The following is a 27,114-nucleotide window of genomic DNA, read 5'->3' as shown; positions in this document are numbered from 1 at the left end:
CGCACTCTCCTCCCCCCCCCCTTACTGCTCCGTCTTCCCCCCCCTCCCCCTCACTCCCCCCACCTCCCCCTTCTTCCCACCCCTGTCCTCCTCCCCTCCCCCTCTCTCTCCTCCCCCTCCCTCCTCTCTCGTCCCCCTCCCACCTCACTCTCTCTCCCTCCCCCTCCCCATCCCTCCTCTCCCTTCCCCCCCTCCCCCCCCCCCTCTGCCCCCCTCCCCTCTCTCCTCTCTCTCCCCCCCCCTTCCCTCCTCCTCTCCTCCCCCCCCCTCTCTCCTCTCTCTCCCCCCTCCCCTCTCTCTCCCCCCATCCCCCCTCTCCCCCCCTCTCTCTCCCCCCCCTCCCTCCTCTCTCTCCCCCCCCTCCCTCTCTCTTCCCCCTCTCCCCCCCTCACCCCTCTCTCTCCCCTGCACAGAGAGTTCTTAAAACGGCGTGGAGTTAAACCGAGTGCTTTATTCGGGAGTTTGGAAAGAGTGGGAGCTCGGAGAAGAGGGGAAGGTTGATTTAAAAATAGTTGTGAAATATTTCACAGAGGCAGCGGACCTGCGAGGGAGCTGAGGCAGAGATTCCACGGGCAACATCCCAAAGGGACGTCAGAGTTGGGGAGTCGTTGATCGGCGAGTGTTGTTCTCTGTTCAGTGAGTTCTTAGTCTTTAAATAAAGCTCAATTAAAGCAGCCGATTGCTGAGTAGTTGTTGGGTGTGTTTTGCTCAGGTTTACAGTTTATTTTTGCTGATAGTTCCGATTGTAACTCGAGGGATGGCAGGATAGCCCAGTCCCATGGATTGCGCATCCTGTGGCAAATCCTGGATGCTTTGTGCAGTCGGGATGCCCACATGTGCAGGAGATGTCTTCAGCTGCACCAAGTCGAGCTGTGTGTTTAGGAGCTTGAGCAGCGTCTGGAATCACTGCGGTGTGTCCGTGAGACTGAGAGCTTGTGGATAGCACGTTTCTAGAGGTGCTCACCCCGCAGCTTTAGGGTGTGCAGGCAGAGAGAGAGTGGGTGACCACCGGACAGAAGAGGAGGACCAGGCAGGTAGTGCAGGAGTCCCGAGTCCATCTCGCTCTCCAACCGGTACTCTGTTCTGAGTACCAGTGAGGGCGATGGTGGCTCTGGGGAGTGCAGCCAGAGCCAAGTCCACGGCACCACGGGTGGCTCAGCTGCACAGGGGGGAGGAAGAAGAATGGAAGATCTATAGTGGTAGGGGATACAATAGTCAGGGGAACAGACTGGTGTTTCTGCGGCCGCAGATGTGACTCCAGGATGGGATGTTGTCTCCCAGGTACCAGGTCCAGGAGGTCACCTAGCGGCTCCAGGGCATTCTGGGGGGAGGGTGAACAGCCGGAGATCATGGTCCATATCGGGACCAATGACATGGGTAGACAGAGGGATGAGGTCCTGCAGGCAGAGTTTAGGGAGCGAGGAGAGAGATTAGAAAGCAGGACCTCAGAGGTTGTAATCTCCGGATTACTCCCGGTACCTCGGGCTAGCGAGTACAGAAACAGGAGGATAGAGCAGATGGCGACGTGGCTGGAGAGATGGTGCAGGAAGGGGGGGCTTTCGTTTCCTGGGACATTGGGACCACTTCTGGGGGAAAGTGGGACCTGTACAAACCGGACGGGTTACACCTCAACAGAGCCGGGACCAATATCCTCGCAGGGTGGGGGGGGGGTTTGCTAGTGCTGTTGGGGAGGGTTTAAACTAGCTTGGCAGGGGGATGGGAACCTGAAAATTGTTTCAGTAGGGAGGGGAGCACAAAAAGTTAGTATGTTGGTACAGCAAGTGATCAGGAAGGCAAATGGAATGTTGGCCTTTATTACATGGGGGATAGAGTATAAAAGCAGAGAAGTCCTGCTACACCTGTACAGGGTATTGGTGAGGCCACACCTGGAGTACTGCGTACAGTTTTGGTCTCCGTATTTAAGGAGGGATATACTTGCATTGGGGGCAGTTCAGAGAAGGTTCACTTGGTTGATTCCGGAGATGAGGGGTTGACTTATGAGGAAAGGTTGAGTAGGTTGGGCCTCTACACATTGGAGTTCAGAGGAATGAGAGGTGACCTTTGTAAAGTCCTGTCCCCTCAGTACAGATTCACACGAGGCATGGAGTGAAGTCAAGGTCACTCTGGACCTGCACCTTTTATTTCACAGTTCTGGAATGCTGCACTTGCCTGAGACCTGTCCTCATATACTGTCTCTTGCAAGTGCACCCCCGGTGGTAAGGTATGCTGGTGGTTACAGGTCATATCTTATTATAGTCATGTATAGCATGTTAGGATACAGTTATATATAATAATGTAAGATACATGACAATCTTCTTGAAACTTATAAGATACTGAGGGGGCTCGACAGGGTGGATGCAGAGAGGATGTTTCCCCTCGTGGGGGAATCTAGAACTAGGGGGCATAGTCTCAGAAGAAGGGGCCGCCCATTTAAAACTGAGATGAGGAGGAATTTCTTCTCTCAGAGGGTTGTAAATCTGTGGAATTCTCTGCCCCAGAGAGCTGTGGAGGCTGGGTCATTGAATATATTTAAGGTGGAGATAGACAGATCTTTGAGCGATAAGGGAGACAAGGGTTAAGACGCTCCTTAAAACCTACCTCTTTAACCAAGCTTTTGGTCATCTGCTGTAATTTCTTCTTATGTGGTTCCATGTCGAATTTATCTGTTTGTCTGGAACAACGCTGTGAAGCACCTTGGGACATTTTACTACGATAAAGGCACTGTATAAATACAAGGTGTTGTTGTGGGGAACAGCCAGGAAAGTGGAATTGAGGGCAAAATCGGATCAGCCACGATCTCATTGAATGGCGGAACAGGCTCGAGGGGCTGAATGGGCCTCCTCCTGTTCCTATGTAACAGGCTCGAGGGGCTGAATGGGCTTCCTCCTGTTCCTGGGTAACAGGCTCGAGGGGTTGAATAGGCCTCCTCCTGTTCCTGGGTAACAGGCTCGAGGGGTTGAATAGGCCTCCTCCTGTTGCTGTGGAACAGGCTCGAGGGGCTGAATGGGCCTCCTCCTGTTCCTGTGTAACAGGCTCGAGGGACTGAATGGGCCTCCTCCTGTTCCTGTGTAACAGGCTCGAGGGACTGAATGGGCCTCCTCCTGTTCCTGTGTAACAGGCTCGAGGGACTGAATGGGCCTCCTCCTGTTCCTGTGTAACAGCTCGAGGGGCTGAATGGGCCTCATCCTGTTCCTGTGTAACAGACTCGAGGGACTGAATGGGCCTCATCCTGTTCCTGTGTAACAGACTCGAGGGACTGAATGAGCCTCCTCCTGTTCCTGTGTAACAGGCTCGAGGGGCTGAATGGGCCTCCTCCTGTTCCTGTGTAACAGGCTCGTGGGGCTGAATGAGCCTCCTCCTGTTCCTGTGTAACAGGCTCGAGGGGCTGAATGGATCTCCTCCTGTTCCTGTGTAACAGGCTCGAGGGACTGAATGGGCCTCCTCCTGTTCCTGTGTAACAGGCTCGAGGGACTGAATGGATCTCCTCCTGTTCCTGTGTAACAGGCTCGAGGGGCTGAATGGGCCTCCTCCTATTCCTGTGTAACAGGCTCGAGGAGCTGAATGGATCTCCTTCTGTTCCTGTGTAACAGGCTCGAGGGACTGAATGGGCCTCCTCCTGTTCCTGTGTAACAGGCTCGAGGGACTGAATGGATCTCCCCCTGTGCCTGTGTAACAGGCTCGAGGGGCTGAATGGTCCTCCTCTTGTTCCTGTGTAACAGGCTCGAGGGACTGAATGGGCCTCCTCCTGTTCCTGTGTAACAGGCTCGAGGGGCAGAATGGACATCCTCCTGTTCCTGTGTAACAGACTCGAGGGGCTGAATGGACCTCCTCCTGTTCCTGTGTAACAGACTCGAGGGACTGAATGGTCCTCCTCCTGTTCCTGTGTAACAGACTCGAGGGGCTGAATGGACCTCCTCCTGTTCCTGTGTAACAGACTCGAGGGGCTGAATGGGCCTCCTCCTGTTCCTGTGTAACAGGCTCGAGGGACTGAATGGGCCTCCTCCTGTACCTGTGTAACAGGCTCGAGGGGCTGAATGGACCTCTCCTGTTCCTGTGTAACAGACTCGAGGGGCTGAATGGGCCTCCTCCTGTTCCTGTGTAACAGGCCCGAGGGGCTGAATGGGCCTCCTCCTGTTCCTGTGTAACAGGCTCGAGGGACTGAATGGGCCTCCTCCTGTTCCTGTGTAACAGGCTCGAGGTGCTGAATGGACCTCCTCCTGTTCCTGTGTAACAGACTCGAGGGGCTGAATGGGCCTCCTCCTGTTCCTGTGTAACAGGCCCGAGGGGCTGAATGGGCCTCCTCCTGTTCCTGTGTAACAGGCTCGAGGAACTGAATAGATCTCCTCCTGTTCCTGTGTAACAGGCTCGAGGGACTGAATGGGCCTCCTCCTGTTCCTATGTAACAGGCTCGAGGGACTGAATGGGCCTCCTCCTGTTCCTGTGTAACAGGCTCGAGGGGCTGAATGGACCTCCTCCTGTTCCTGTGTAACAGACTCGAGGGGCTGAATGGGCCTCCTCCTGTTCCTGTGTAACAGGCTCGAGGGACTGAATGGGCCACCTCCTGTTCCTGTGTAACAGGCTCGAGGAACTGAATGGATCTCCTCCTGTTCCTGTGTAACAGGCTCGAGGGACTGAATGGTCCTCCTCCTGTTCCTGTGTAACAGGCTCGAGGAACTGAATGGATCTCCTCCTGTTCCTGTGTAACAGGCTCGAGGGACTGAATGGTCCTCCTCCTGTTCCTGTGTAACAGACTCAAGGGGCTGAATGGACCTCCTCCTGTTCCTGTGTAAGAGACTCGAGGGGCTGAATGGGCCTCCTCCTGTTCCTGTGTAACAGGCTCGAGGGACTGAATGGGCCTCCTCCTGTTCCTGGGTAACAGGCTCGAGGGGTTGAATAGGCCTCCTCCTGTTCCTGGGTAACAGGCTCGAGGGGTTGAATAGGCCTCCTCCTGTTGCTGTGTAACAGGCTCGAGGGGCTGAATGGGCCTCCTCCTGTTCCTGTGTAACAGGCTCGAGGGACTGAATGGGCCTCCTCCTGTTCCTGTGTAACAGGCTCGAGGGGCTGAATGGGCCTCCTCCTGTTCGTGTGTCACAGGCTCGAGGGAATGAATGGGCCTCCTCCTGTTCCTGTGTAACAGGCTCGAGGGACTGAATGGGCCTCCTCCTGTTCCTGTGTAACAGGCTCGAAGGACTGAATGGGCCTCCTCCTGTTCCTGTGTAACAGGCTCGAGGGACTGAATGGGCCTCCTCCTGTTATGTGTAACAGCTCGAGGGGCTGAATGGGCCTCATCCTGTTCCTGTGTAACAGACTCGAGGGACTGAATGGGCCTCATCCTGTTCCTGTGTAACAGACTCGAGGGACTGAATGAGCCTCCTCCTGTTCCTGTGTAACAGGCTCGAGGGGCTGAATGGGCCTCCTCCTGTTCCTGTGTAACAGACTCGAGGGGCTGAATGGGCCTCCTCCTGTTCCTGTGTAACAGGCTCGAGGGACTGAATGGGCCTCCTCCTGTTCCTGTGTAACAGGCTCGAGGAACTGAATGGATCTCCTCCTGTTCCTGTGTAACAGGCTCGAGGGACTGAATGGTCCTCCTCCTGTTCCTGTGTAACAGGCTCGAGGAACTGAATGGATCTCCTCCTGTTCCTGTGTAACAGGCTCGAGGGACTGAATGGTCCTCCTCCTGTTCCTGTGTAACAGACTCGAGGGGCTGAATGGACCTCCTCCTGTTCCTGTGTAACAGGCTCGAGGGACTGAATGGGCCTCCTCCTGTTCCTGAGTAACAGGCTCGAGGGGTTGAATAGGCCTCCTCCTGTTCCTGGGTAACAGGCTCGAGGGGTTGAATAGGCCTCCTCCTGTTGCTGTGTAACAGGCTCGAGGGGCTGAATGGGCCTCCTCCTGTTCCTGTGTAACAGGCTCGAGGGACTGAATGGGCCTCCTCCTGTTCCTGTGTAACAGGCTCGAGGGGCTGAATGGGCCTCCTCCTGTTCGTGTGTCACAGGCTCGAGGGAATGAATGGGCCTCCTCCTGTTCCTGTGTAACAGGCTCGAGGGACTGAATGGGCCTCCTCCTGTTCCTGTGTAACAGGCTCGAGGGACTGAATGGGCCTCCTGCTGTTCCTGTGTAACAGGCTCGAGGGACTGAATGGGCCTCCTCCTGTTATGTGTAACAGCTCGAGGGGCTGAATGGGCCTCATCCTGTTCCTGTGTAACAGACTCGAGGGACTGAATGGGCCTCATCCTGTTCCTGTGTAACAGACTCGAGGGACTGAATGAGCCTCCTCCTGTTCCTGTGTAACAGGCTCGAGGGGCTGAATGGGCCTCCTCCTGTTCCTGTGTAACAGACTCGAGGGGCTGAATGGGCCTCCTCCTGTTCCTGTGTAACAGGCTCGAGGGACTGAATGGGCCTCCTCCTGTTCCTGTGTAACAGGCTCGAGGGGCTGAATGGGCCTCCTCCTATTCCTGTGTAACAGGCTCGAGGAGCTGAATGGATCTCCTCCTGTTCCTGTGTAACAGGCTCGAGGGACTGAATGGGCCTCCTCCTGTTCCTGTGTAACAGGCTCGAGGGACTGAATGGATCTCCCCCTGTTCCTGTGTAACAGGCTCGAGGGGCTGAATGGTCCTCCTCCTGTTCCTGTGTAACAGGCTCGAGGGACTGAATGGGCCTCCTCCTGTTCCTGTGTAACAGGCACGAGGGATTGAATGGGCCTCCTCCTGTTCCTGTGTAACAGGCTCGAGGAACTGAATGGATCTCCTCCTGTTCCTGTGTAACAGGCTCGAGGGACTGAATGGTCCTCCTCCTGTTCCTGTGTAACAGACTGGAGGGGCTGAATGGACCTCCTCCTGTTCCTGTGTAACAGACTCGAGGGACTGAATGGTCCTCCTCCTGTTCCTGTGTAACAGACTCGAGGGGCTGAATGGACCTCCTCCTGTTCCTTTGTAACAGACTCGAGGGGCTGAATGGGCCTCCTCCTGTTCCTGTGTAACAGGCTCGAGGGACTGAATGGGCCTCCTCCTGTTCCTGTGTAACAGGCTCGAGGGGCTGAATGAACCTCCTCCTGTTCCTGTGTAACAGACTCGAGGGGCTGAATGGGCCTCCTCCTGTTCCTGTGTAACAGGCTCGAGGGACTGAATGGGCCTCCTCCTGTTCCTGTGTAACAGGCTCGAGGGGCTGAATGGACCTCCTCCTGTTCCTGTGTAACAGACTCGAGGGGCTGAATGGGCCTCCTGCTGTTTCTGTGTAACAGGCTCGAGGGACTGAATGGGCCTCCTCCTGTTCCTGTGTAACAGGCTCGAGGAACTGAATAGATCTCCTCCTGTTCCTGTGTAACAGGCTCGAGGGACTGAATGGGCCTCCTCCTGTTCCTATGTAACAGGCTCGAGGGACTGAATGGGCCTCCTCCTGTTCCTGTGTAACAGGCTCGAGGGGCTGAATGGACCTCCTCCTGTTCCTGTGTAACAGACTCGAGGGGCTGAATGGGCCTCCTCCTGTTCCTGTGTAACAGGCTCGAGGGACTGAATGGGCCACCTCCTGTTCCTGTGTAACAGGCTCGAGGAACTGAATGGATCTCCTCCTGTTCCTGTGTAACAGGCTCGAGGGACTGAATGGTCCTCCTCCTGTTCCTGTGTAACAGGCTCGAGGAACTGAATGGATCTCCTCCTGTTCCTGTGTAACAGGCTCGAGGGACTGAATGGTCCTCCTCCTGTTCCTGTGTAACAGACTCGAGGGGCTGAATGGACCTCCTCCTGTTCCTGTGTAAGAGACTCGAGAGGCTGAATGGGCCTCCTCCTGTTCCTGTGTAACAGGCTCGAGGGACTGAATGGGCCTCCTCCTGTTCCTGTGTAACAGGCTCGAGGAACTGAATGGATCTCCTCCTGTTCCTGTGTAACAGGCTCGAGGGACTGAATGGTCCTCCTCCTGTTCCTGTGATCCTATAATTTCGAGGGAACAGTAATGTTAATATTAATACCGGAACACTGCATTACCTCTGTGTAATTATAAAGACTGTGACTAACATTACCCGGTCATTGATCACTTTGCTGTTTGTGGGAGTTTGCTGTGCACAAATTGATCCACCATGTGTTCCTATATTACAACAGTGACTTTAAAAGTACTTCCCTGGTTGTGACACACTTTGGGATGTCCTGAGGTGGTGAACATTGCTATATAAATAGGAGATCTTTTCTTTCTCTTATAAAAGCAGCACCTGGAGTGTAAAAGGCCATTAAATGGGACGCTGGGTTATGGGGATGGAGGAGATTGGTGGACAGGCACTAGCCAATCCACAGCCGGGTTTTACAGCCCGCCCACGGTGATGGGTTTAAGTGAAGAAATGATGGGCCAGTGATAAGATCAGGCACAGCATTCTCCAACCCTGTGTTTTGCCCCCAGCAGGAAGTCATGATGGCAACACCGCGGACACCCACAGGAGGGGGCAGGACCTCCCAACCTGCACCAACACCGACTGTCCCCACCGCAGCGCACAGCAAGATCCCAGACGCTCTGCAGACGTTCAGGAGCAGCGAGCCGAAAGCACTAGGCGTATGATTCACCTTTATCTCTCCTGGTTCCCTGATAAAGTGCAACTGACACCTGGGAGTTCCTGGTCCAAAACTCTGCTGAGAGTTATATTCTCTCTCTCTGTCACTCTCTCTCTCTCTGCCTCTCTTGCTCACTCTCTGTCTGTCTGTCTGTCTCTCTCTCTCTCTGCCTCTCTTGCTCACTCTCTGTCTGTCTGTCTCTCTCTCTCTCTCTCTGCCTCTCTTGCTCACTCTCTGTCTGTCTCTCTCTCTCTCTCTCTCTCTGCCTCTCTTGCTCACTCTCTGTCTGTCTCTCTCTCTCTCTCTCTGCCTCTCTTGCTCACTCTCTGTCTGTCTCTCTCTCTCTCCCTGTCTGTCTCTCTCTCTCTGCCTCTCTTGCTCACTCTCTTTCTGTCTCTGTCTCTCTCTCTCTTTCCGTCGCTCACTGTCTCTCTCCCTGTCTCTCTCTCTCTGTCACTCTGTCGCTCTCTCCCTGTCTCTCTCTCTCTCTTGCTCACTCTCTGTCTGTCTCTCTCTCTCCGTCGCTCTCTGTCTCTCTGTCTCTCTGTCTCTCTCTCCCTGTCTCTCTCTCCCTGTCTCCCTCTCTCTCTCTGCCTCTCTTGCTCACTCTTTGTCTGTCTGTCTCTCTCTGTCTCTCTCTCTCTCTGTCTCTCTCTCGCTCGCTCTCTTCCTGTTTCTCTCTCTCTCCCTCTGTCATTCTTTCGCTCACTCCGTCTCTCTCTATATCTCTCTCTCTCACTCACTCTCTCGCTCACTCTCTCACTCACTCTCTCACGCTCTCTCGCTCACTCCCTGTCTCTCACTCGCTCACTCTCTCGCTCACTCTCACTCACTCCCTGTCGCTCTCTCTCTCTCTCTCTGTCTCTCACCCATTCCCTGTCTCTCTCTCTCTCTCTCCCTCTCTGTCCCCCTCTCTGTCCTCCTCTCCCTCTTTCTCTCTGTCTCACTCCCTGTCTCTCTCTCTCTCTCTCTCTCTGCCTCGCTCCCTGTCTCTCTCTCTCTCACTCACTCTCTCGCACTCTCTCGCTCACTCCCTGTCTCTCTCTCGCTCACTCTCTCGCTCGCTCTCTCTTGCTCACTCCCTGTCTCTTTCTCTCTCTCTCTCTGTCTCTCACCCACTCCCTGTCTCTCTCCCTCTCCGTCTCTCTCTCCCTCTCTGACCCCCTGTCTGGCCCCCTCTCCCTCTCTCTCTGCCTCGCTCCCTGTCTCTCTCTCTCTCTCGCTCACTCTGTCTCTCTCTCTCCCTGTCTCTCTCTCTCTCTTTCTTGCTCACTCTCTGTCTCTCCATCTCTCTGACTCTCTCTCGCTCACTCCCTGTCTCTCTTTCTCTCTCTCTCTCTCTTTCTTGCTCACTCTCTGTCTCTCTCTCTCTCTCTCTCTCTGTCTCTATCTGTCTCTCTCCAACTCTCTCTCTGCCTCTCTCTCACTCCCTGTCTCTCTCTATCTGTCTTTGTCTCTAACTCGCTCATTCCCTGTCTCTCTCTCTTGCTCTCTCTCTATCATTCTCTCGCTCACTCCCTGTGTCTCTCTCTCTCTCTCATTCACTCCCTGTCTCTCTCTCTCTTTCTCTCTCGCTCACTTCCTGTCTCTCTCCGTCTCTCTATCCCTCTCTCTCGCTCGCTCCCTGCCTCTCTCTCTGTCTCTCTCTCACTCTCGCTCTCTGTCTCTCTCTCTCTCTCTGTCTCTTTCTCGCTCACTCCCTGTCTCTCTCTGTCTCTCTCCCTCTGTCTCGCCCACTCCCTCTCTCACTCTATCTCTCTCTCTCTCTATCTCTCTCTCTCTGTTTCTCTCTCTCACTCCCTGTCTCTCTGGCTCACTCACTCTCTCTCTCTCATTCTCTCTCTCTCTCTGTCTCTTCCTCGATCAGTCTCTGTCTCTCTATCTGTCTCTCTCTCTCTGTCTCTCTATTGCTCCCTCCCTGTCTCTCTATCCCTCTGTCTCTCGCTCACTCCCTCCCTCTCTCTCTCTTTCTCTCTTTATCTCTCTCTCACTTTTTCTGTCTCTCTGTCTCTGTGTGTGTCTCTTTCGCTGCACTGCAGACCACCTCACTGTCGGAGGGGCAGTACTGAGGGAGTGCTGCACTGTCGGAGGGGCAGTACTGAGGGAGTGCTGCACTGTCAGAGGGGCAGTACTGAGGGAGTGCTGCACTGTCGGAGGGTCAGTACTGATGGAGCACCGCACTGTCGGAGGGGCAGTACTGAGGGAGTGCTGCACTGTCGGAGGGGCAGTACTGAGGGAGCGCTGCACTGTCGGAGGGGCAGTACTGAGGGAGAGACGCACTGTCAGAGGGGCAGTACTGAGGGAGTGCTGCACTGTCGGAGGGGCAGTACTGAGGGAATGCTGCACTGTCGGAGGGGCAGTACTGAGGGAGTGCTGCACTGTCGGAGGGGTAGTACTGAGGGAGTGCTGCACTGTCGGAGGGGCAGTACTGAGGGAACGCTGCACTGTCGGAGGGGCAGTACTGAGGGAGTGCTGCACTGTCGGAGGGGTAGTACTGAGGGAGTGCTGCACTGTCGGAGGGGCAGTACTGAGGGAGTGCTGCACTGTCGGAGGGGCAGTACTGAGGGAGTGCTGCACTGTCGGAGGGGCAGTACTGAGGGAATGCTGCACTGTCGGAGGGGCAGTACTGAGGGAGTGCTGCACTGTCGGAGGGGCAGTACTGAGGGAGTGCCGCACTGTCGGAGGGGCAGTACTGAGGGAGTGCTGCACTGTCGGAGGGGCAGTACTGAGGGAGTGCCGCACTGTCGGAGGGGCAGTACTGAGGGAGTGCTGCACTGTCGGAGGGGCAGTACTGAGGGAGTGCCGCACTGTCGGAGGGGCAGTACTGAGGGAGCACTGCACTGTCGGAGGGGCAGTACTGAGGGAGTGCTGCACTGTCGGAGGGGCAGTACTGAGGGAGTGCTGCACTGTCGGAGGGGCAGTACTGAGGGAGTGCTGCACTGTCGGAGGGGCAGTACTGAGGGAGTGCTGCACTGTCGGAGGGGCAGTACTGAGGGAGTGCTGCACTGTCGGAGGGGCAGTACTGAGGGAGTGCTGCTTTCAGATGGGTCATTAAACCAAGGCCTTGTATGTCTGCTTGGATATAACAAATGCCCTCACCATCTAACCGAGGTGTTTAAGATGATTTAAGAAACTGCTCGGGTCGGTGGAGAGGGAATATTTCACAGGGTCGGTGGGAGTGGTGTTCGGAACAAGTGGACATGACTTTACAATTTGAGCCAGGACGTTCAGGGGTGATGTCAGGAAACACTTCTTCACACAAAGGGCAGTGGGAATCGGGAACTCTCTCCCCCAATCAGCTGCTGAGACTGGGGGTCAAATGGTGCTTACAAGGCTGGGATTGTTAGGCAAGGGGATTAAGGCTTTCAGAACCAAGGCGGGTTAATGGAGTTAATGTTCAGATCTGCCATGATCTAATTGTATGGTGAAACAGGGACAAGGGGCTGAATGGGCCTCCTGCTGTTCCTGTGTAACAGGCTCGAGGGACTGAATGGGCCTCCTCCTGTTCCTGTGTAACAGGCTCGAGGGACTGAATGGGCCTCCTCCTGTTCCTGTGTAACAGGCTCGAGGGGCTGAATGGGCCTCCTCCTGTTCCTTTGTAACAGGCTCGAGGGGCTGAATGGGCCTCCTCCTGTTCCTGTGTAACAGGCTCGAGGGGCTGAATGGGCCTCCTCCTGTTCCTGTGTAACAGGCTCGAGGGGCTGAATGGGTCTCCTGCTGTTCCTGTGTAACAGGCTCGAGGGGCTGAATGGGCCTCCTCCTGTTCCTTTGTAACAGGCTCGAGGGGCTGAATGGGCCTCCTCCTGTTCCTGTGTAACAGGCTCGAGGGGCTGAATGGGCCTCCTCCTGTTCCTGTGTAACAGGCTCGAGGGGCTGAATCGGCCTCCTCCTGTTCCTATGTAACAGGTTCGAGGGGCTGAATGGGCCTCCTCCTGTTCCTGTGTAACAGGCTCGAGGGGCTGAATGGGCCACCTCCTGTTCCTCTGTTAACGGGACCCTGTGTAGATCATACCTGTCTGTCTGGGCTATTCCTGATCACTCCTTCACTTCCAGGTTGCTCTGATGATGTTGGGAATAATTCTGGGTGTAACTGCGGTTCCGCTCGTCAAATCACTGACCCCAGTGGTGACTGAGACTGGGGCTCCCCTTTACGCTGCTGTATTGGTGAGTACTGTTTTGTTTACCTTTTTTAAATAAATCGTTGATCTTTTATCTGCAATTTCCTGGTGGCCCGGACTGGAGAAATCACAGTTGACATCTCGGCTGGGTGGGGTTTACTTTGTGTCTGAATCTGGACCGTGCGCACAGTGCAGACTGTTTGACCATGGGGGGCATCACAGCTGGGTCTGATCTTGTTCATGTCAGACGCCTATCGTGCAACCGTGGAAAAACACACACAATTACTCACTCCCACACTCACTCCCACACACACTTACTCACTCCCACACACACTCCCTTACACTCTCACACTCACACTCATTCGCACACACTCCCACACTCAATCACTCAAAAACACACGCACACACACACTGACACTCACACTGACACACACACACACGCACGCATACACACACACACACTGATACACACCCACACACTCACACACTGATACACACCCACACACTCACATACACACACACACACACACTCACACACATACTCACTCACTCACTCACTCTCACATACACACACAGACTCTCACAACGGGAGCATAGTGGTTATGTTATTGAAATTTATAACACGGAAGGAGGCCATTTCGGCCCATCGTATCCATGCCAGCTGATCCGGAGACATGATTTCAAATCCCGCCCCGGCAGCTGGGGAATTTAAATTCAGTGGAGTGAATGAATTTGGAATAAACCGCCAGTATCAGTAATGGTGAGCATGACACGATCGGATTGTGGTTAAAAACCCATCTGGTTCACTCACGTCCTTTGGGGAAGGAAATCTACCGTCCTTACCCGGTCTGGGCCTATACGTGACTCCAGACCCACAGCAGTGTGGTTGACTCTGAACTGCCCTCTGAAACGGCCCAGCGAGCCGCTCGGTTATACGCAGCTCACCGCCACCGTCTCCAGGGCAACGAGGGATGGCCAATAAACGCTGGGCCTTGCCAGCGCCCCCCCACATCCCGGGAATGGATTTAAAAACCAATCTCACGGACTCGCTTTCCAGCCGGATGCAGCACCTTCAGGCTGGTGGGCGAGGGGGAGAAACTGAACGTATCTGTTACTCAGGGCAATGTATGAAAAGTCTGCCTGTGCATTGGTCACTGGGAACACTAATCTTCACCGTCTCAAGGCCCTTTGTGTCCAGTCGCTGTGTTAACGGCTCATTCTTGTTCACAGCTGAGTATTTCCGGCTCCCTCGCGATTGTGAGTGAAAAGAACCCACGCAGAGTGCTGGTGAGTAGAGCCAGTAACTGTTACTGTGTTGCCGCGGTGAGCTTTGCCGGCTGGCTCACGTGGCAGGTTTGGTGTCGGTGACATGTGGTCATTTGGGCCGCGCCAGTGTCTGAATGTTCCACAGTCTCGGCATTCCCGATCCACAATCATTTACACAGGGGGCTCCCGACGGAGCGACTCCCCCTTGAAGAGCAGAAGAAAGAGGAGCAGGAGTGGGCCATTGAGCCCTTCGAGCCTGCTCCGCCATTCAATAAGGTCACGGCTGATCATTCACCTCACCTCCAGCTTCTCCACATCCCTCGATTCCCCGAGAGTCCCAAAATCTATCCACCTCAGCCTTGAATATACTCAACCACTGAGCCTCCACTGCCCTCTGGGGCAGAGAACTCCAAAGATTCACCACCCCATGAGCGAAGAAATTCCTCCTCTCTCTGTCCTAAATGGCCGAGCCCTTATCCTGAGACTGTGAGCCCTGGTCCTGGGGTCTCCAGCTCCGGGGAATCATCCTCTCAGCGTCTACCCCCTCAATCCCCCTCAGAACCTTATATGTTTCAATGAGATCACCTCTCATACCTCTAACCTCCAGAGAGTATGGGCCCAATCCACTCCGTCTCTCCTCCCGGGGATCAGTCCACTGGCCCTTTGTTGGTCCGTCTCGAAGACATGTTCCGATGATCAACATTGGCAAACCACTGAAACTGACTGACCGTGTCCCGGGTACAAACATTTGGGACCCAGATCTGCCACAGTTTGAGACTGCTGTCTGCCTGTCGGAATCAGCTCTTACACATCTGTCCCCCCCCCCCACACCCCCCCCCTCGGCCCTCCCGTACCCCTCCATCCCAAATCCTGGGGTGACAATCAATTTCGCATGGGGCCACGGAACCGCAGGTACCTGCGATGTTTCTGCCGAGTGGAATGGGCATCGGCTCAACCGGGCGCAGTGTGTGTTGTGGCTCAATGGGGAGTGCCCTCGGCTCTGAGTCACAAGCTCGTGGGCCCACGTCCCACTCCAGCGATTTGGGCACAATACCATCATCACAGGCGGTCCCTCGTATCGAGGCTGACTTGCTTCCACGCCAAAAAGGGACCAGTTCACAGGTGTTTCAATGAAGGACCTAATATTCCGGATCCAGAACTACATCCTGAAGGGTGGAAGATGCCTGTGGATGTTTTTTTTTAACATGGGGTGACCATTACACACCAGACACCACACGGGGCTTGACAGAGCTAGGTCTTGGTCCAGTGGCAAGGGTTAACCAGGACCACTGGAGACCAGCTCTGCTGGACGGAGCTAGGGCACACATCTCGCAGTGTGGGCCGGGCCAGTGCTGTCCCTGGGGCCCTGGACCTGAACTCAGGCCTCTCCTGGGCCCCGAACACATCTATCTACAATCTCTCGCCGCTCCTTCGCCCCGACCTCGCCTCTCCTGTTGGTCCTGCCCGAACTGCCAGAGTGGCAGTACTGGGGGAGTGCTGCACTGTCGGAGGGGCAGTACTGGGGGAGTGCTGCACTGTCGGAGGGGCATTACTGGGGGAGTGCTGCACTGTCGGAGGGGCAGTACTGGGGGAGTGCTGCACTGTCGGAGGGGCAGTACTGGGGGAGTGCTGCACTGTCGGAGGGGCAGTACTGAGGGAGTGCTGCACTGTCGGAGGGGCAGTACTGAGGGAGTGCTGCATTGTCGGAGGGGCAGTACTGAGGGAGCGCTGCACTGTTGGAGGGGCAGTACTGAGGGAGTGCTGCACTGTCGGAGGGGCAGTACTGAGGGAGCGCTGCACTGTCGGTGGGGCAGTACTGAGGGAGTGCTGCACTGTCAGAGGGGCAGTACTGAGGGAGCGCTGCACTGTCGGTGGGGCAGTACTGAGGGAGTGCTGCACTGTCGGAGGGGCAGTACTGAGTGAGTGCTGCACTGTTGGTGGGGCAGTACTGAGGGAGTGCTGCACTGTCGGAGGGGCAGTACTGAGGGAGTGCTGCACTGTCGGAGGAGCAGTACTGAGGGAGTGCTGCACTGTCAGAGGGGCAGTACTGAGGGAGTGCTGCACTGTCGGAGTGGCAGTACTGAGGGAGTGCTGCACTGTCGGAGGGGCAGTAATGAGAGAGTGCTGCACTGTCGGAGGGGCAGTACTGAGGGAGTGCTGCACTGTCGGAGTGGCAGTACTGAGGGAGTTCTGCATTGTCGGAGGGGCAGTACTGAGGGAGTGCTGCACTGTCGGAGGGGCAGTACTGAGGGAGTGCTGCACTGTCGGAGTGGCAGTACTGAGGGAGTGCTGCATTGTCGGAGGGGCAGTACTGAGGGAGTGCTGCATTGTCGGAGATGCCGTCTTTCAGATGAGACACTAAACCGTGTCTGCCCTCTCAGATGGACGTAACAGATCCCATTGGTCTATTTCGAAGACGAGCAGGGAGTTCTCCCCAGTGTCCTGGACAATAATAATGGCTCAAACTGCAGAACAGAACTGATAACTGGTCATTGTCACATTGCTGTGGGAGCTTGCTGTGCAAACATTGCCTGTCGAGTTTCCTACATTACAACAGTGACTAGGTTTCAAAAGTACTTCATTGGCTGTGAAGCACGATGGGACGTCCTGAGACCATGTAAGGTACGATATAAATACAAGTCTTTCATTCTTTAACTGTGGGCCAGCACGAAGGGACACGATTGCCTGCTCTCTCCGACTTTCAGCCGCACTGACTGTAATTGAGCTGTGACAGAGTCCTGCTGTTTACACCATTAACACCCGCGATCTGTCTCTTGTAGCTGAAGGTCTGTCTGGCCTGTACTGTCCTCAGTGCCATGGTAACCGGGGTCCAGCTGATCATCTATCTGGTGGATCTGAACAATTACAAGATGGGCATATTTCACTGCAGCTGGTCTCAATATGACAAGAAATGTTTTGACATCGCGATGCAACAGGTAAGGTACTTCCTTAAGTTTAGGTGTCAGCACAGTGGGTCGTACTCTCTCTCTCTCTCTCGGGCTTCCTAAATCAAAAGGTTGTGAGTTCGAGCTTCCTGCACTGTCAGAGGGGCAGTACTGAGGGAGTGCTGCACTGTCAGAGGGGCAGTACTGAGGGAGTGCTGCACTGTCAGAGGGGCAGTACTGAGGGAGTGCTGCACTGTCGGAGGGGCAGTACTGAGGGAGCGCTGTGCTGTTGCAGGGGCAGTACTGAGGGAGCGCTGCACTGTCAGAGGGGCAGTACTGAGGGAGTGCTGCACTTTCAGAGGGGCAGTACTGAGGGAGTGCTGCACTGTCAGAGGGGCAGTACTGAGGGAGTGCTGCACTTTCAGAGGGGCAGTACTGAGGGAGTGCTGCACTGTCAGAGGGGCAGTACTGAGGGAGTGCTGCACTGTCGGAGGGGCAGTACTGAGGGAGCGCTGTGCTGTTGGAGGGGCAGTACTGAGGGAGTGCTGCACTGTCGGAGGGCAGTACTGAGGGAGTGCTGCACTGTCGGAGGGCAGTACTGAGGGAGTGTTGCACTGTCGGAGGGGCAGTACTGAGGGAGCGCTGCACTGTGGGAAGGGCAGTACTGAGGGAGTGTTGCACTGTTGGAGGGGCAGTACTGAGGGAGTGCTGCACTGTCGGAAGGGCAGTACTGAGGGAAATAATCTCAAAACCAAAAATATAATGATGAATAGTCAGCGTGGATTTCAAAAGGGGAAGTCTTGCTTGACCAATCTCATTGAATTTTTTGACGAGGTAACAGAGAGAGTAGACAAGGGTAATACAGCAGATATAATTTATCTAGATTTTCAAAAGGATTTGGATAAGGTAACCCATAATAGAATAATGTATCATAGACTAATGAACAAGATCAGAGACTGCGGAGTCAGGGGACAAGTAGCAGAATGGATCGCTGGCTGGTTGCAAGACAGGAAGCAGAGAGTCGGGGTGAAGGGCAGCTATTCACAGTGACAGTAGGTGGGCAGTGGTGTTCCACAAGGGTCAGTGCTGGGGCCACTGTTGTTTACAATTGATATTAACGATTTAGACTTTGGAATCAAAAACACAATTTCTAAATTTGCGATGACACCAGATTGGGGTGATAGTCCAATGGGGAATTCAGAAGACACTTCTTTACCCGGAGAGTGGTGAGAATGTGGAACTCACTGCCACAGGGAGTGGTTGAGGCGAATAGTATCGATGCATTTAAGGGGAGGCTGGACAAACATATGAGGGAGAAGGGAATAGAGGGTTATGCTGATAAATCTAAATGCGGGAAGACGGGAGGAGGCTCGAGTGGGGCATAAACACCGTCATAGACTGGTTGGGCCGAATGGCCTGTTTCTGTGCCATATATCCTATGAATAGACCTCCTCCTGTTCCTGTGTAACAGGCTCGAGGGGCTGAATGGGCCTCCTCCTGTTCCTGTGTAACAGGCTCGAGGGGCTGAATGGGCCTCCTCCTGTTCCTGTGTAACAGGCTCGAGGGGCTGAATGGGCCTCCTCCTGTTCCTGTGTAACAGCCTCGAGGGGCTGAATGGGCCTCCTCCTGTTCCTGTGTAACAGGCTCGAGGGGCTAAATGGGCCTCCTCCTGTTACTATGTAATGAAGTATACATTCAATGCTGACGTAACGATTGCTTTCTTCACAGAGGACACTGGTTAGTTTTGTTCCTGCCTTCTACCTCCTGACATTATTTGGGATGATGCTATGCGTCATCCTGTCCATCAGTCTCTGTGACGTCCTTTGCTCCTGGAACCCAGAACTGGATCAGGTTAGACTATTTCTCATTCATTTGTTTAAATTGATCACATTGATTGATTGATTGCACAGTGTCCCGTGAAATACTCCAAAGACAGGTACAGCACGGGGTTAGATACAGAGTAAAGCTCCCTCTACACTGTCCCATCAAACACTCCCAGGGCAGGTACAGCACGGGGTTAGATACAGAGTGAAGCTCCCTCTACAATGTCCCATCAAACACTCCCAGGGCAGGTACAGCACGGGGTTAGATACAGAGTAAAGCTCACTCTACACTGTCCCATCAAACACTCCCAGGGCAGGGACAGCACGGCGTTAGATACAGAGTAAAGCTCACTCTACACTGTCCCATCTAACACTCCCAGGGCAGGTACAGGGGGTTAGATACAGAGTAAAGCTCCCTCTGCACTGTTCCATCAAATTAGCAATCTCATTGTGCGAGGCCCCTTGGGGAAGAGTGACCATAATATGGTGGAATTCTACATTAGGATGGAGAATGAAACAGTTAATTCAGAGACCATGGTCCAGAACTTAAAGAAGGGTAACTTTGAAGGTATGAGGCGTGAATTGGCTAGGATAGATTGGCGAATGATACTTAAGGGGTTGACAGTGGATGGGCAATGGCAGACATTTAGAGACCGCATGGATGAACTACAACAATTGTACATTCCTGTCTGGCGTGAAAATAAAAAAGGGAAGGTGGCTCAACCGTGGCTATCTAGGGAAATCAGGGATAGTATTAAAGCCAAGGAAGTGGCATACAAATTGGCCAGAAATAGCAGCGAACCCGGGGACTGGGAGAAATTTAGAACTCAGCAGAGGAGGACAAAGGGTTTGATTAGGGCAGGGAAACTGGAGTACGAGAAGAAGCTTGCAGGGAACATTAACACGGACTGCAAAAGCTTTTATAGATATGTAAAGAGAAAAAGGTTAGTAAAGACAAACGTAGGTTCCCTGCAGTCAGAATCAGGGGAAGTCATAACGGGAAACAAAGAAATGACAGACCAATTGAACAAGTACTTTGGTTCGGTATTCACTAAGGAGGACACAAACAACCTTCCGGATGTGAATGGGGTCAGAGGGTCCAGTAAGAAGGAGGAACTGAGGGAAATCCTTATTAGTCGGGAAATTGTGTTGGGGAAATTGATGGGATTGAAGGCCGATAAATCCCCAGGGCCTGATGGTCTGCATCCCAGAGGACTTAAGGAGGTGGCCTTGGAAATAGTGGATGCATTGACAGTCATTTTCCAACATTCCATTGACTCTGGATCAGTTCCTATGGAGTGGAGGGTAGCCAATGTAACCCCACTTTTTAAAAAAGGAGGGAGAGAGAAAACAGGGAATTATTGACCGGTCAGCCTGACCTCAGTAGTAGGTAAAATGATGGAATCAATTATTAAGGATGTCATAGCAGCGCATTTGGAAAGAGGTGACATAATAGGTCTCAGTCAGCATGGATTTGTGAAAGGGAAATCATGCTTGACAAATCTTCTGGAATTTTTTGAGGATGTTTCCAGTAGAGTGGACAAGGGAGAACCAGTTGATGTGGTATATTTGGACTTTCAGAAGGCTTTCGACAAGGTCCCACACAAGAGATTAATGTGCAAAGTTAAAGCACATGGGATTGGGGGTAGTGTGCTGACGTGGATTGAGAACTGGTTGTCAGACAGGAAGCAAAGATTAGGAGTATATGGGTACTTTTCAGAATGGCAGGCAGTGACTAGTGGGGTACCGCAAGGTTCTGTGCTGGGGCCCCAGCTGTTTACATTGTACATTAGTGATTTAGACAAGGGGATTAAATGTAGTATCTCCAAATTTGCGGATGACACTAAGTTGGGTGGCAGTGTGAGCTGCGAGGAAGATGCTATGAGGCTGCAGAGTGACTTGGATAGGTTAGGTGAGTGGGCAAATGCGTGGCAGATGAAGTATAATGTGAATAAATGTGAGGTTATCCACTTTGGTGGTAAAAACAGAGAGACAGACTATTATCTGAATGGTGCCAGATTAGGAAAAGGGGAGGTGCAACGAGACCTGGGTGTCATGGTACATCAGTCATTGAAGGTTGGCATGCAGGTACAGCAGGCGGTTAAGAAAGCAAATGGCATGTTGGCCTTCATAGCGAGGGGATTTGAATACAGGGGCAAGGAGGTGTTGCTGCAGTTGTACAGGGCCTTGGTGAGGCCACACCTGGAGTATTGTGTACAGTTTTGGTCTCCTAACTTGAGGAAGGACATTCTTGCTATTGAGGGAGTGCAGCGAAGGTTCACCAGACTGATTCCTGGGATGGTGGGACTGACCTATCAAGAAAGACTGGATCAACTGGGCTTGTATTCACTGGAGTTCAGAAGAATGAGAGGGGATCTCATAGAAACATTTAAAGTTCTGACTGGTTTAGACAGGTTAGATGCAGGAAGAATGTTCCCAATGTTGGGGAAGTCCAGAACCAGGGGTCACAGTCTAAGGATAAGGGGTAAGCCATTTAGGACCGAGATGAGGAGAAACTTCTTCACCCAGAGAGTGGTGAACCTGTGGAATTCTCTACCACAGAAAGTTGTTGAGGCCAATTCACTAAATATATTCAAAAAGGAGTTAGATGAAGTCCTTACTACTCGGGGGATCAAGGGGTATGGGGAGAAAGTAGGAATGGGGTACTGAAGTTGCATGTTCAGCCATGAACTCATTGAATGGCGGTGCAGGCTAGAAGGGCCAAATGGCCTACTCCTGCTCCTATTTTCTATGTTCCTATGTTTCTACTCCCAGGGCAGGTACACCACGGGTTAGATACAGAGTAAAGCTCCCTCTACACTGTCCCATCAAACACTCCCAGGGCAGGTACAGCACGGGGTTAGATACAGAGTAAAGCTCCCCCTACACTGTCCCATCAAACACTCCCAGGGCAGGTACAGCACGGGTTAGATACAGAGTAAAGCTCCCTCTACACTGTCCCATCAAACACTCCCAGGGCAGGTACAGCACGGGGCTAGATACAGAGTAAAGCTCCCTCCACACTGTCCCATCAAACACTCCCAGGGCAGGTACAGCACGGGGTTAGATACAGAGTAAAGCTCCCCCTACACTGTCCCATCAAACACTCCCAGGGCAGGTACAGCACGGGGTTAGATACAGAGTAAAGCTCCCTCTACACCGTCCCATCAAACACTCCCGGGGCAGGAGAAGAACGGAGTGGGAAAGCGAAAATCCAGTTGTCATGGTCCATGTGGAAAACAACGACATCGGTCGAACTAGGAATGAGGTTCTGCTGAGAGAGTTTGAGGATTTGGGGTCCCAATTAAAAAGCAGGACCTCAATGGTAATAACCTTTGATTTGTTCCCTCAGTCACTGCCAATGTGCATCGGTCAACTGCGTGGCTCAAAGGCTCGTATGGGAGGCAGGGGTTTTGCTCCGTGGGGCATTGGTACCAGTACTGGGGCTCAAGGGAGCTGTTCCGTTGGGACTGGCTCCATGTAAACCGGACTGGAACCAGTGTCCCGGTGAATAACTCGGGCAGTCGACAGGGCTTTAAACGAATGAAGGCCGGGTGGGAGAATTCAGGAAAGAGCAAATTTAAAAGCTGCAAGAGAAATGTCAAGGATCCAGAGCAAAGCAGAGTTTTGGGTAAAATAATAAGCAGATCGGGTCAGTAATGTCTGTAATGCACTTATGAATGACTCCCCGAGGCAATGTGTTGTACTCAAACTGTAGTGACCTTCGCCCTTTATTTGTAACTCCAGAGTGAGGCACAAGCATGGTGAGCAGCCTTTTATACTGGGCCCTGCACACCTATGCAGGTGACCCTCAGGTCTCCCACCGCAGTGCCCTCTGGTGGACAGCCTCTGCCACAGCGGCAGGAAACCCCGGTCTCCACCAGTTGCACCCTCTAGTGGTGCCAGCGTAGTATATACACAGTGTAAATATTATTGATAGTACACCAGGTAACACGTCTCCATCTTATGCAACTATACAGTGACTACACAGAGAGCATATCTATAGTCTGCATATCATGGGCAGTCCCTCGGAATCGAGGAGGACTTGCTTCCACTCCCAAAGTGAGTCCTTCGACGGCTGAACAGTCCGATACGAGAGCCACAGACCCTGTCACAGGTGGGACAGACATTCGGCGAGGGGAGGGGGTGGGTGGGGCTGGTTTGCCGCGCGCTCCTTCCGCTGCCTGCGCTCGACCTCTTCACACTCTGTGTGTTGAGACTCGAAGAAGTCAACACCCTCCCGGATGGACTTTCTCCACCTCGGGCGGTCTGCGGCCAGGGTCTCCCAGGTGTCAGTGGTGATGTCGCACTTTACCCGGGAGGCTTTGAGGGTGTCCTTGTAACGTTTCCACTGACCTTCTTTGGCTCGTTTGCCATGGAGGAGCTCCGCATAAAGCATTTGTTTAGGAAGTCTCGTATCTGGCATGTGAACTATGTGGCCTGCCCAGCGAAGCTGATCGAGTGTGGTCAGTACTGGGGATGTTAGCCTGGTCGAGGACACTGATGTTGGTGCGTCTGTCCTCCCAGGCGATTTGCAGGATCTTGCGGAGACATCATTGGTGATATATCTCCAGCGACTTGAGGTGCCTTCTATACATCGTCCATGCCTCAGATCCATACAGGAGGGCAGGTATCACTACAGCCCTGTAGACCATGAGCTTGGTGGTAGATTTGAGGGCCTGGTCTTCAAACACTTTTTTCCTCAGAAGTTCGAAGGCTGTAATGGTGCACTGGAGGTGATGCTGAATTTCCGCATCAGTGTCTGCCTTTGTTGATAAGAGGCTCCCGAGATATGGGAAATGGTCCACGTTGTCCAGGGCCGCGCCGTGGATCTTGATGACTGGGGGGCAGTGCTGTGCGGCGAGGACAGGCTGGTGGAGGCCCTTTGTCTTACGGATGTTAAGCGTAAGACCCATGCTTTCATATGCCTCAGTGAATACATTGACTATACCCTGCAGTTCAGCCTCTGAATGTGCACACACACAGGCATCACCCATATAACAGAAGGGACAGAGAGTAACAAAGGTAATAGGGCATCAGTGACTAAGGTGACATCAGGGGAAATTGAAAAAAGTCAAAGCTAAAGGCACTGTATCTGAATGCGTGAAGCATTTGCAACAAAATTAGATGAATTAATAGCTCAGATAGAAATGAATCGGTTTGATCGACTAGCCATTACGGAGACGTGGTTGCAAACTGGCTAAGGCTGGGAACTAAATGTGCCAAAGTACTTAACTTTTAGAAGAGATAGGTAAAATGGAAACATAGAAACATAGAAAATAGGTGCAGGAGTAGGCCATTCGGCCCTTCGAGCCTGCACCAACATTCAATGAGTTCATGGCTGAACATGCAACCTCAGTACCCCATTCCTGCTTTCTCTCCATACCCCTTGATCCCATTAGCCGTAAGTGCCACATCTAACTCCCTCTTGAATATATCCGATGAACTGGCATAAAGGATGGGATACAGATAGTAGACAGATAGGATCTTGGCTCAGAAAATCAAGACGGAGAATCAGTTTGGGTGGAACTAAGGAACAGCAAGGGGCAGGAAACATTGGCGGGAGTTGTTTATAGATCCCCGAACAGTGGTGGTAGTGTATTGCACAGCATAAATCAGGGAAATTAGAGGTGCATGTAACAAGGGTAATACAGTAATATTTGGGGACTTTAATCTACATAGAGACTGGGCAAACCAAACTTGCAGTAAGAGTGTGGAGGACAGATTCATGGAAGGTGTACAAGATGGTTTTCCAGATCGGAACGTTGAGGAACCAACGAGGTTCGGGAAATTTCCCATCGAGTATTGTCCAATGAGAAATGGTTAATTAATGAGCTCGTAGTAAAGGGGTTCTGAGGGAAGAGTGACCATAATATGATAGAATTCAGTTTGAAAGTGATTCAGTTAAATCCGAAGCGAGGGTCTGAAATCTAAACAAAGGAAACGACGTCTGTTCGAGGGGAGAGTTGGCAAAGGTAGGTTGGGAAACGACATTAAGAGCTGTGGCGGTAGATGAGCAACGGCTAGCATTTAAAGAATGAATACACAGGGGCCGACTTTCATCGATGTCCCGCCCACAGCCGCTGAGATCCCGCCCGAAATGGCGGTTTCCTGGGCGATCCCTCAGGAAGCGCCCATCTCCTGCCGAGGACGGGCCCGGCGGGAGATTGGTGGGTAAAGGGTTCTGCCCACATCGCAGTGTCCCGTCCGCCATTGTCGGGTGTCTGTTGATGGCCATTTCGATCACCTTTGCTGCACTCCTGCTGATCTAGTGCCCGCCAGAAGGAGCACTGTGGAAAAGCAGGTCTGAGCTGGGCGGCAGTGGGCCAGCGATCGATCGCACATCGGGCGGGAGGCCTCAGTATTAGCGGCTTGAATCGGGAGGGCGGGAAGGGAGGGAGGGAGTGTGAGTGGGATCGATCGGGAGATCGGGAAGGGAGGGGTCAGTGTGAGCGGGATCGATCGGGAGATTGGGAGGGAGGGAGGGAGTGAGATCGATCGGGAGATCGGGAAGGGAGGGAGCAGTGTGAGTGGGATTGATCGGGAGGGAGGGAAGGGAGGGAGCAGTGTGAGTGGGATCAATCGGGAGGGAGGGAAGGGAGGGAGCAGTGTGAGTGGGATCGATCGGGAGATCGGGAGGGAGGGAGTGGGATCGATCGGGAGATCGGGAAGGGAGGGATCAGTGTGAACGGGATCGATCGGCAGATCGGGAAGGGAGGGGTCAGTGTGAGCGGGATCGATCGGGAGGGAGGGAGGGAGCGGGATCGATCGGGAGATCGGGAAGGGAGGGAGCAGTGTGAGTGGGATTAATCGGGAGATCGGGAGGGAGGGAGGGAGTGGGATCGATCGGGAAGGGAGGGAGCAGTGTGAGTGGGATCGATCGGGAGATCGGGAAGGGAGGGGTCAGTGTGAGCGGGATCGATCGGTAGATCGGGAAGGGAGGGGTCAGTGTGAGCGGGATCGATCGGGAGATTGGGAGGGAAGGGAGGGAGTGGGATCGATCTGGAGATCGGGAAGGGAGGGAGCAGTGTGAGTGGGATCGATCGGGAGAGCGGGAAGGGAGGGGTCAGTGTGAGCGGGATCGATCGGTAGATTGGGAAGGGAGGGGTCAGTGTGAGCGGGATTGATCGGGAGATCGGGAGGGAAGGGAGGGAGTGGGATCGATCGGGAGATCGGGAAGGGAGGTAGCAGTGTGAGCGGGAACGATCGGGAGATCGGGAAGGGAGGGGTCAGTGTGAGCGGGAACAATCACACCTTGGCTGGTTGGGAGAGAGGAGAGATGGAGTTCATTGGGGCAGCTCTGGTACATTTCATTCTGGGGGCGGAGGGGGTGAAAGTGAGATGTGAGCCGTTCCATCTCACATTATCCCATCCCTACATGGCCACACCAATAATGGGCGACACAGTCTGCGACCAACCGCGAGTGCCTTAACATTGCATGTACCTTCATGCCATGAGCGTTGCTGACACCAGAGATGAGTGTGGCCTTACCCTGGGGTAGCACCGGATAAGCAGAAACATTCGTGTTTGGAATGTGCCGATGTCCCACCAATGACAACGCAAGCTCCTCCAGCTGGTCAATTCCACCACATCTTGTGGGCCCCCTCCAATCACAAGCAGGCTTTGCCTGTTTCACTGCTTGTTTTCTCTGCCCAAAGAAACATTGCAGCCTTTACCCCCTTTGCTCATGCTCCCCACACACACCCCCACACACACTCCCCCACACACACTCCCACACACACTCCCACACACACTCCCACACACACTCCCACACACACTCCCACACACACACACACACACACACTCCCCCACACACACACACACACACACACACTCCCCCACACACATACACACACACTCCCCCACACACACACCACACACACACACTCACACACACACACACTCACACACACACACACACACACACACACACACACTCCCCCCCACACACACACACACACACACACACTCACACACACACACTCCCCCACACACTCACACACACACACACACACACACACACACACACACTCCCCCACACACACACACACACACACTCACACTCCCCCACACACTCCCCCACACACACTCCCACCCACACACACACTCCCACACACACACACATTCACACTCCCCCACACACTCCCACACACACACTCCCATACACTCCCACTCCAACACACACACACTCCCACTCCCACACACACTCCCACACACATACACTCCCCACACACTCCCACACACACTCCCACACACACACACACTCCCACACACTCCCACACACTCCCACTCCCACACACACACTCCCACACACTCCCACACACACTCCCACACTCCCACACACACTCCCACACACACTCGCACAGACACTCCCACACACACTCCCACTCCCACACACACTCCCACCCACTCCCACACACTCCCACACACACTCCCACACACACTCCCACACACACTCCCACACACACACACACTCCCACACACACTC

The 27,114-nt window shown here is 53.6% G+C and overlaps 1 protein-coding gene across 2 annotated transcripts in view; it reads left to right on the top strand.

The window, feature by feature from the left end:
* Positions 1-390: 390 nt before the first annotated feature.
* LOC139272801 (uncharacterized) overlaps positions 391-27,114 on the top strand; it is a 97,037-nt gene continuing 70,313 nt past the window's right edge. The window contains exons 1-6 of one of the 2 annotated variants that reach the window (XM_070888909.1): positions 391-636; positions 8,389-8,535; positions 12,588-12,698; positions 13,883-13,939; positions 16,699-16,854; positions 18,532-18,654. In XM_070888909.1, the coding sequence (XP_070745010.1) occupies positions 8,395-8,535; positions 12,588-12,698; positions 13,883-13,939; positions 16,699-16,854; positions 18,532-18,654 (588 nt within the window). In that variant the 5' untranslated portion in view covers positions 391-636; positions 8,389-8,394. Of the gene's footprint in view, positions 637-8,385; positions 8,536-12,587; positions 12,699-13,882; positions 13,940-16,698; positions 16,855-18,531; positions 18,655-27,114 lie in introns of both variants that reach the window. The other variant, XM_070888908.1, reaches the window with a different exon arrangement.

Source organism: Pristiophorus japonicus, chromosome 9 (assembly GCF_044704955.1).
Source record: "Pristiophorus japonicus isolate sPriJap1 chromosome 9, sPriJap1.hap1, whole genome shotgun sequence".
NCBI classification, from domain to species: domain Eukaryota; kingdom Metazoa; phylum Chordata; class Chondrichthyes; family Pristiophoridae; genus Pristiophorus; species Pristiophorus japonicus.
Note: the sequence above shows the minus strand (reverse complement) of the source record. Positions and strands in the feature narration are given on the sequence as shown.